Genomic DNA, 10333 nt, shown 5'->3' with positions numbered 1-10333 from the left:
CCCTTACCTCACTCAGTACAAAACTGAAACACCAACGTTCAGGAAGTGACCCATTCACTATCAGCTCCACAGTGGAAACTCTCTGGCTTTTTTAATCTCAGTTTCTCAGGTTGCAGAACTCATGTTACTCACCCCTGCAGAGTGAGGTTCCAGTTTGCTCTCAAAAGAAGACAATTTAGATCTCATCAACTGAGAGTTCAAGGAGTAAAAGAAAAACCTTACAGGGTGTGTAAAAGACAGCAAAACACAGCCCAACTGGTGTGAAAACTGTTGAAAATATGCAAATTGCAGATTATTTTTCATGCCCACAGGACAGGGACACAGCAAAGGTATTTTTGCTAGCTTGAGCAACAGAAGTGATGAATCCATCTCAAGCCTGTGATGGATTATTAGCCTGCATTATCTGTCCCCTCGTGAGCACCCTCTGGGGAGGAGGGCACTGTTTTCCACTCACACTGCCAGAGGATGTGTCCAGTTTGGGCTTTGTGCTGGCTTTCACTGTTGGGAAAGACACAGCCCAAGGCAGCTCAGTGCTGCAGCTGCCTGAGGAGGTACAGAAGTTACTCATTGGAACATCTTTTTTTGGGTGCTGTGAGTGTAAATTCAAGTGGCACAAGGACTTTAGCAGGGTCTGTGTTTGTCCCCTGCCATCCCCTTGACCCAGCATTTCCATTCTCTTCATTATTGGCACAAGTGCAGCATCTAAAGAAAGTATTTAATATTTGAACTGTGCCGGACCTCCCCTTTCCAGAACCATGCCTCAAAAACCATCCCAAGGGCCATGTGTTAGTTACTAAAAAGGGGCAGAGGCAGTTGCATATTGAATGGTTTATTTTAGGTTCTTTCAGGCCTGGACAAATGACCTGGTCTCCCTGGAAAAGGGCTAGCAGTCTTCCCTGCCATTTAAAAACTGCTTTTGCTTGCATGATTTTGTTTTCAAAGGAGGAATTCCTCTTCTTTAAATAGCTTTTTAGAAGTGTATATAGCAGCAGTATGGTACAAAGATGAGTATTTTCTTTTCACAGTACACACAAGTTAGTATTGCCACTGAGAATATACCTTAAACAAATGCCTTGAAAAACAGCATTCGCTCTGTATTACTGATCCACCCAGAGTGTTCATAAACCTCAGTAAATTCAATATCCAGAATTTAAATAATAAAACTGGAAAGTGTCAGGTATCATTCCAGAACTGGAATTACAGTAGATCCCACATTTTCCCCAACGCTGGCGCTTCACCAGACAGGTGCATGCTGCTCTATATACAGAACAAAAACCCCAGAAGCAAATACATTTTATATTAAATATACATAAATAGCAGGAGTGTGACTGGAAAGCCATGCTTGCATTAATACTGAGTCTGTGCTGGCAGAGTCCTTTACCAGACACGGGGACAGGCGAATCCTTCCGAGCCCATCCATCGCCTGGCTGGGGTTGAGCAGGATCTGTCCCAAGCCCAGCCCTGCTGGGGGTACAGGGGTGGATGCACACTGGGAACAAGGGGAGTCACAGCTTCTTCACCTTGTCTTTGTTCTTCTGCAGTTTAGTGTGCACCACCTTGAGAGTAGTGAGGAAGTTCCCGAGGAAGAGCAGCAGGAATGTGAAAGCCAACACAAAAACCTGAAAGGGGAGTGGAAGCAGCATTTATTACCTTGTAATATTACAACATGGATTATATTTAGCACTGCTGGGCTCTACCAGACACAGAACAGGCTCTGTGCTGCATTATCCTGAGATATTTAAATGGAGTCAGATGCCCAAATATCTTTCAGGATGTGGTCAAGCATCCCCTCTGCCCTGCTCTGTTCTTCTGAGCAGAGCCAACACACACCTGCCATTCTTTGCAGTCCTTGTGCCTTGACAATCTGAAAAGCGTGATTGCATTGTATAGCTGCCAGAACTGCAAAGGGGAAAAGAAAAAGGGAATTTAATTATGAGCAAAAATAATTAAGCCTTTGAAACATTTGTCATGGCTGCGTGTGACCCGAAGCACCTTTGGGTGGTGCAGCAGCAGACACTGCGCCGCAGAGGGAGGAGGGGCTCACCCAACTTACATGGCCAAAGAACAAGAAGGGAAGGAGAAATGTCAGCCCCCGCCACATCCAGGACTGGAATCCTTCTGGAAAAGGTTGACAGAAGAGGCAGAGCATGAGCACAGAAGAGCCAGGACTGGACCTGCAGCTCCTCTCCACCCAGCTCACCCCATAAGGGCTATTCCTGTCAAGTAAAAATATTTGCTTGAAATTGCAGTAGTAGGAGAAGGATAAAGTTAGGGATGACTGAAACCTCCATCTTAGTCTCCTCAAATGCTGGCAAAGATCAGATTCCTCTGCTCTTGACCCACAGGACCCAAGCACAGGGATAAAAGTCTTGCTGCCCTTCCCGCCTTGGGACACAGGCAACCAGGCAGGGGACAGCTCTGCAATGGAGAGGCACACAGCCCTCTCCCTCCCTATCACTGCACCCAAAACCAGTGCAAAGCAGTACAAAGAAAGCATAGCAGGACACCTCACCTACTGTAAGGTCCAAGTGGTTTCTCTCCCCCAAAGCCCGGAGCCTATAGAGGCAGCCCCTTTGGTAATAATACTGTAAGAACTGAACACAGCCTGGAGAAGGAGAGAGAAAACATCACTCCATTGGTTATTCAGAAGTATGGTAAGTATCAAACTACTTTAATAATGTTTAATCCAACAGCATTTAACTATTGCTTATATTTGTAGATTGCCTATTTGTACACTATCTTTATATTCCTACAGTTTAATGTTCCGGCATTTACCACATGAAAGTGTTTTCTTCTAAGCACATATGACACAAAATTACTTTATCCCCTGAATTAGAAAGGTAAGATATACTCACTCTGAAATATTGAAAATGCTAAAAATTGACTGCGAAACATCTGATACATGAGTCCATCCGGCCTGGAAGCAGAACATGGGGAGGTCCATTAATCTGCTAAAAGCATCCAATGCATCCAACCCTTCCCCTTCACCACCAGGCCTGATCCCATTAGCAAGCGAACCAGCAGCTGGTGCCCAGCCCATTCCACCCCCTGGGAGCCCAAAGAGGTGCTACAGCCACACAGGAAGTGCTCTCATTGATTAGGTTTCCCCTCTCTAAAAGGATAAATGCTGTCCCCTCCTATCCTTTATCACAGTTTTCTCCAGGCAGCAAAGCCATTCAGCATCATCTGCAACGAGAATCCGAGCACTGCAACAGGGGGTGGTTGTGCTGCTTATCCTGAGGGCAATTCAGGATAGATGGAGGGCAAGAGACTGCCTGCCCCAGCCACTGTCAGCCTCTTACAGATTCAGGAGCAGAAGCTTCAGTTGTTTTAAAACAGTTTTTAATAATTATCATTTCATGCCCAAGTTGAGACAGGTTGCACATTGTGGGTTGTCTGACCACCACCACCACCCACTGCAAAGGGGTAACTTGAATTTTTGGCTTTGAATTCTTTAATCAAAGCTCAGTTAAGGTACCAAACATTCATTTTGTGGTGTCCCTCCTCACAGCAAAGTGCTGCTTGTTTCCTTAAGTACAGAGACAGAGACTTGCAGAGATTTTGCTATCACCAGCCCAGCTACAGTCACAGGGTTTGCATTTCTTTCTTTTTTAACCAGCAATGTAAATACAACCTTGCAGTGTTGTATTTAGCATTGAAAACATCTGTAACATCAAACAAATATTAAGGCTGACACGCTGCCATGTGTCCTGTGGCCACAGCTTCGTGGTCACACTGGATTTAAATGCTCAGATGATATAAACACCATGAAACAGGCTTGAAGCACCTCGAGCAGGCAAGAGCAGACTCACCACGTTAACATCACTCCAGACAGGAATGTGGAAACGTAGTGATGAGACACCCACCAGCCTTTGATCCTGAGCAGAAAAAAAACATGGCAGTTAGACAAGAAATATGGATTTCAGCACTGAAGTCCAGCCTTACAGGCAAAAAATGATCCAAAAATGGGAACAAAGTAGATGTCCCAACGCAAGCTCAAGGGATGCTGTGGCATTTCCAACCAAAGATGTGTGACCTCTAACACAAGGCAGCATACACACCCCAGACCACATCTACAACTAACCTACAGCTACCAAAACCAGCCAACACCTTGGACCAATAACTTAGGGACTCTTAGGAACTGCAACTGCTCTCTCCCCAAACCTCAGGTGGCCACATGTGCCCTTGGAAGTGACCAGGGAGGAGGAGAGAAATAAGAGACTCTGCAGAGAGGCCATCAGCATCTCAGATTTGCTAGGCTTCGGTGCCAAGCTGAATCCCTTTTTTGTTGCCTGGTTTTCTTTAAGGACATTTCATGCTTTCCATGGTTTTTGCAGGTGGCACTGTACCTTGAGCCATTGCTAATGAGAATGCTTTCCCGTATCGTCAGCGTGCAGTAATACCACACCAACAGAAAGTTAAACACTTCATCTGTCACCCTGTTAAGCACAAAAAACACAGAGTAAAAAACCCTCTTGTTAATTATGAAGACACATTTCAAAAATCCCTGTTTTTCCTTCCTCCTCCTGGGTAGATGAGAACCCAGTGAGTGCCCAAGTGAGGCTATGGACACAAAGTCCCATCCTGAACATCTGTAACCCACACATGGACAGCACTGCCAGGCTCCAGGCCCTTTTCCCTGGGATCCACCACTGCAGATCCTGAGCTGATAAGCAGGTATACAGGGACGACATTAAGTGCTGCTCAAGGAGAGAAAGCACAACAGAAGCAGCAGATGATCCAATTTAGAGAGGCCTTTCCAGGCTAATTCAATGAGGAGATTCCATGAGATCTATATAAATCCAATCAGCTAAAAGAATGGAAGAGCATTATGCTCTGGTGCAAAAAAATTAAAACACTAAAACTTTATTTTGCCATTTGCAAACTCCTGAAGCCAAGGGGATTTGGGGCAGCCTCTGTACAGGGCAACATTGTTCCTGGTACAATTCTGCATTCACTCAGACACACAGAGACCGTAGTGGAAGCATGTGGCTCCAACACCTTCCTGGTTTTTAAGCAAAACTGAATAGTGGAAGCTTGTTGGTGCTCAGACACTTTATCACATCCTAGAGGTAATGTTTCAGGTCTGATTATTTAATGTAAATTCTCTTTTGTTGTTTTTTTTTTACCCCCAGAGCTGCAGCACAGTGTTGGTCCCTGCCTGGGACAACCCACAAGCACAACCAACTGTCCATTCCAAACGACAGCACATGCCAGAATAACAACATCAATTTTTAGCACCATCAGGAAATGTGATGTTGGACTTTCCTTTTAAAAAGGAAAAACAATGAGCTAAAATACAGCTCCTGCCAGAGTTGAAGAAGTGCAGGTGTCCTGCTGCCCAATTGCTCATAGCCTAAACACCACCTGAGCAGTCTCACTGTCCTTAACAGCACATAAGATAATTTAAACCCAGCACAATTTTATGCAAAATACTTGATAAGAAATAAAAACGTAGCTTACCTGTAGTGGAGAAAACACCTGCAGGCGACAGCCCCGAGTAACAAGATTATTGTCAGATAAAGTTTGAATTTCTCATACTCGTCCTTGTAGGCGAACCTGGAAGGAAACAGGTGCCATTTGTGGACACAAACAGATGTTTGACTGGAATGTGGCTTCACCTTTTCCAAACCACATACAAAGACAAATGCCAAGCCCAGAGACAGAGGTTTTGCTGAAACACTTAGAAAAGCTCTGGACAGTGGTGAAAGGCAGTGTTCTGCCTGCAGGGAGGGTCTGTCTTAGCTGCAACACAATGCCTTTAGTCCATCAGAGCTGGTTTCTGGGTTGGCATGACAAGATTTTAAAAATATATATATCTCCATTTTCTGGAGCACTGTATGCCTAGAAGTCACAGTACCATTTTTCAGCACAAAAAAAATACCTCCAAACACTTTTACAATTAAGGCCACAGGCTGAGCTGGGCTTAAAAGCAAGCGATAAATGGAATTAATTTGAGCTACATAAGATGTTAGCTTATCCCCATGTCATAGTCCAATCATCCACCCTCAACATTTCACTCATCAGGTCTAAGAGAAACCCATTCCCCTCTCTGGGTTTCAGTCCACAGCCACAGCTGGCCCCAGAGAAACCCAAACTCACACATCTGGGAGGCTCACTCACTTTGCCTGGTTGCTCAGGAGAGTGACATTCACATTTCCCAGCACCAGATTTAAGTACAGGCTGGAAGACAAAAGCCAAGAGCAGACTTAAGGAAGTTGTTTTATTTGAACACCACAGGACAATCTAGATCGAGGTGATGAGACAGTGGCTCTGCCAAAGCCACATTTGCTGTAGGTTTTTAATTAAGACAAAGTGGAGGAAAGACCACAGAAAAGGTTTTATACATGGAAATATTGGTCAGCATTTCTAGTGAGTTACTGAAAAGGCTTATTTTCCTGGTTCCTTTTTGCACTACAGTCTAAGGGCAATATATGTAGTGTGCACTGTCCAAACCCAAACACAGGGAGGATCTGGAAGAGAAGTTTCTGATAGAAACTTCTGAGGGGCTGCAGCATCACACAGCCCTTGACAATTGACATAACCCTGTCCTAGCAACCCCACTTGAAGCAAAAGTTAAAGTTGGTTAAAAATATTATTAAAAAAAGAGTAAAGTCTTGTTCTGATTCAGCCCTCCAAAAAATTAGCCCAAGAAAACATTAGTGTGGAACAGTGAACTGCACAGTCCCTTGCCAGTGCAGGTTACTGTCATTTTAACAGAAAACCTGCACTGCCCACACACATTTACATCCACTCACAGCTAATGAATTCTGTGTACAACTGACACAGCAGCTCAGCAAGAGATTTATGACTAATCCAATTTTACATGTCTTTCTTCAACCTTTTCCTTCGGGAACAAAGCACTGTGAACATTTAAAAATCCAAAATTCCTGGAGCACACAAGCATCCCTGGTGGAGCACATACCCATTCCTCTTGGGCAGGTAGGCTTCCATGTCAAAGAAGGCATTCTGCCTCTCCTTGATCTGGCTGCTGATCTCCTGAATGAGAGCAAACTCCTCAGGACTCGCTCTGGGCTTGCACCTGCAAGAACACAGAAACAAGATATTCCTGTTCATGTTTTCATCTCCTTTTTATTTGAAGGAAAATAATGTTGTCATAAAATCCAGCCTGTTAAAAAGCTGGCTCTGTGAGCTGATGAGCTTTGCTCCTGTATTTCTGAGGAACCATTTGGCTTATCACGACTTTATTTCACTGCCAGATTTATGCTGCTGTAAGTTACTTCAACCATTTGGTTTATAAATCAGCTTCTCTTTCCATCAGCTCAGTGACAGGATCGTGTGGGAATATTGTGCTTTCCTGAAGGAACTCCCTCCACCCTGGGAACTCTGTGCGTGGTTTCAGGCACTGCCCTTGCAGAGGCTGCAGCTCTTCAGGTATGAAGTATTTCAGGATGTAACAGGACACAGAGCTGACAATTTACTGACAAACTGTGGTTTTAGTAATTAATGTTAACCAGAGAGAGGTGAGCAGCAGAGCCAGGAGCCTGTGGTGTCAGAGGTGCTGTACTCAGGCCTGCACACAAAGAATTCAGCCCGTGGCTCCTGGGATCAGCCAAGTAGCCAGAGACAGTTCTTTATTTACAGGGCTCCCTCTCTCATGCAGTAATGAACACTCTCCTTGGCTGCAATATGGAACAACTTTAGCACTGCAACATAGATTTTCTAGTACAAGTACTATAAACCCAAGCATTTCAGCCCTTGGGAAGGGGAACTATCCCATCCCTGCCTCCTCCACCCTCCAGCTCTCCTGTTACCGTTGCAGGCTGTGCTTCAGATCCCTCAGTGTCTTCTTCTGCCGGTGTATGGAGCTGCTGCAGGCTGTCTGCAAGCTGGTGACTTCTTCCAGTTTCTGCCTGTAAACTTTGTGTGTTTCCTGCAGGAGAAGAGGAGATGGTTAGTAGGAAGAGCCCTTCTAGGTTATTCATGTCATTTGGTCCTCACCTCCAAGGGAAACAAGGAAGATCCTGGTTTTATGGGATACAAAAGGCACCCCTTTAACAAGCAAGGAGGGGGAGATGCCAAACCAGTACAGATACAATAGGGCTTAAATGGACACTGATGAAGTTCCTGCAAGAGGAAAAGCATCCTCTACACTCATCTCATTTCCTCTTTAAAGAGCTTTCCCACTCAGGAGCTTCTCACTCCCATCCCACCCTGCAATGAAGCCCCTAATCCTTGAATCCCCTAATCCTCCATTTGATCCTGATCCATGCCCATCAAATGGTGGCTAAATCACTGAGCAGGCACTCCAATTTCACAGCCAGATTAAATCTTGGAGAAAATAAATGAGGACCTAACAAGTGGGGGAGGGAGGGGAAAGACACAACACCAGACATAAATCCATGGCTGAAGGTTTAGGCACCTCCTGGCCATCACTGCCATCACAACCCCATGGATGTTCAAGCAACCTACTGCCCCATATCCTGGTTTAAAGAGCTGAACTGATGTCCCTGCCTGTGGCCTCAGATGCTCCCTGGGAGGAACTGCTTTATCACAGCTCACTGGTCCCCTGAAGCCCCCAATTAGTGCTCAACCATAACGAGGAAACGCTCACCAAGTGCAAACCCATTGAGAGGAGCCTCTGCTCTCACCCCCCTCCCTGCACTCGGGGATACCCAGACTCTGTTTTTTCACCCTTTGCAAGGATTTTGCCCCCTTTCCCCATGAAGGAGGTCTCAGGAAGGGCTCCTCAAGCACCAAGCAATGACCTTTGAGCCAATTTTAAGACCTATAATAAGATGGAAAACTGAGTTTGCAGAGTTAGTGCCAATAGACAGTGTGGGTTACATGGCTGCTTCACCTACCAGCACACCAACAACCACAGGAAATTCCCATCGCTCTTCCCAGAGCATAAACATGGTGGTGAAACCACACAAACCAAATCTTTGCTCTCCTCCTTGCTAGGACCCACCTGGTAGCTGTTCTTTATTTACAAGAACAATCCAAAACAGGCTCCAGTGTCTGATTTAAAGACCTTAATAACCAAACTAACCCCGTACAGGCACTGCAGCTCTCGCCGTTTGAGGCTCACTTTGGTTTTGATTTACAGCACTAATTCCTGCTCAGTGACACCTCGACCACCAGCAGCTGCCACCCCACCAAAAAGGGTGGCAAAGTGTTTCGACTTTCCTTTTCCAGGTGGGGAAACTGAGGCAGGGAAAAAATCACTGCCATTTACTGTGGTTTAGGTCAGACTCAGGCAGGGAGCTTGTCGAGACGGCGCACACAGCAAACAAGTGACCAACAAAACCACACCAGCTGGTCTCCCCCAGCATCCAACTCTTGTTTCTGCAAACAGGAGTACAACCTGAACTGAGTTTTAATTAAAAAACAAGCTAAATCTGGAAATCACACTTTTTTTTTAATGCACATTCTGTTTAACAGTCTAAAAGAGGCTAAAACAGCCTCCCGAGTGAGAACAGCTTTTAGAACTTTTTAAGATTTAAAGCACGTGTATAGGTGCAGCACTGATGACAAGCAGGGAAGGAAGGGAAGGTTTCTGGAGGTAAAAGCATCTTGTAGAACAGCTCTTGGACCTCACTGCGAGGCCCTTCTGTCCCTCAATGCACTTTTGCAAGATGGAAAAACAGCACTTGGACCCTTCGTATCCCGCCACGGGAAATCAAACTCCGCCGGGAGATGCTGGCGGGACAGGGGCTGCCTGCGCTGCTCTTTGCACCACGCCATGGGTGCACAACCGCACCGCGTCCCCTTTTCCCATCCTTGTTCCAGCAGCGGGAACCGCGGTGCCGCATCCCGGTGCATCCTCAGAGGGACCCGAGGCACGGCCACGGCTCGGCCCGGGCTGTCCCGTGCGCTCGCACACGGGGGTAGCGGGGCACGGGCTGTTCGTGCGGGCCGTGCAGGGATGCACATCCTCGCCCCGCTGCGCTCCGTGCGGGCACCCCGCGGCCACGGCACCGAGCACGCTCGGCCGCCCCGGGCGGGGCGGGGGGCGAGTCCGCCCGCACCCACGGCTGCTCCCGCCGAGCCACCCCGGGGATGCGGCCGGCGGTGGGGACCCCCGGTCCCGCTCCTGCCGGGCGGGGCGCGCCGGGGCCGGCCCCGCACCGCGATGCGCAGCACAGCCGGCAAGGGCAGCGCGGGGCAGTGCGGGGGAAGCCGCGTCCGCGCAGGCGGGGGAGGCACCGCGATGCCCCGCAGGGCCCCGCCGCCCCCCGCTCACCTGGAGCTGCCGGAACTCCTCCTCCAGCTCCCGCCACTCGCCGAGGCACCGCTCCAGCTGGTCCCGCATGGCGCGGGGCCGCGCCCGCTCCCCGGGCCGCCGGCGCGCGCCCGCCGCCCGCACCCC

The 10333-nt window shown here is 47.6% G+C and overlaps 1 protein-coding gene across 2 annotated transcripts; it reads right to left on the bottom strand.

Annotated features, from left to right (window-relative positions):
• Positions 1-813: 813 nt before the first annotated feature.
• TMEM120B (transmembrane protein 120B) lies at positions 814-10314 on the bottom strand. 2 transcript variants are annotated; one of them, XM_053959962.1, is made up of 12 exons: positions 10208-10314; positions 7776-7894; positions 6926-7042; positions 6124-6183; positions 5464-5559; positions 4350-4439; positions 3813-3878; positions 2856-2917; positions 2513-2605; positions 2054-2118; positions 1831-1899; positions 814-1619 (listed from the first exon to the last, which is right to left on the bottom strand). In XM_053959962.1, exons 1-12 carry the CDS (start codon positions 10274-10276, stop codon positions 1506-1508), a joined length of 1020 nt encoding a protein of 339 aa, XP_053815937.1. In that variant the 5' UTR covers positions 10277-10314; the 3' UTR covers positions 814-1505. The 2 variants fall into 2 exon arrangements, with proteins under 2 accessions (XP_053815937.1, XP_053815938.1); XM_053959963.1 differs by lacking the exons at positions 3813-3878; positions 4350-4439.
• Positions 10315-10333: the final 19 nt, after the last annotated feature.

Source organism: Vidua chalybeata, chromosome 18 (genome assembly GCF_026979565.1).
Source record: "Vidua chalybeata isolate OUT-0048 chromosome 18, bVidCha1 merged haplotype, whole genome shotgun sequence".
NCBI classification, from domain to species: Eukaryota; Metazoa; Chordata; class Aves; order Passeriformes; family Viduidae; genus Vidua; species Vidua chalybeata.
This window is presented reverse-complemented; position numbering and strand designations above follow the sequence as displayed.

Coding starts and splice junctions, on each gene's coding strand:
- TMEM120B (XM_053959962.1), bottom strand. CDS start 10,276: ATGCGGGACCAGCTGGAGCGGTGCCTCGGCGAGTGGCGGGAGCTGGAG. Junction 5,560..6,123: donor CTCCTGAGCAACCAGGCAAA/GTGAGTGAGCCT, acceptor GTTTCCTTCCAG/GTTCGCCTACAAGGACGAGT. Junction 4,440..5,463: donor AGGTGTTTTCTCCACTACAG/GTAAGCTACGTT, acceptor TGTGCTTAACAG/GGTGACAGATGAAGTGTTTA.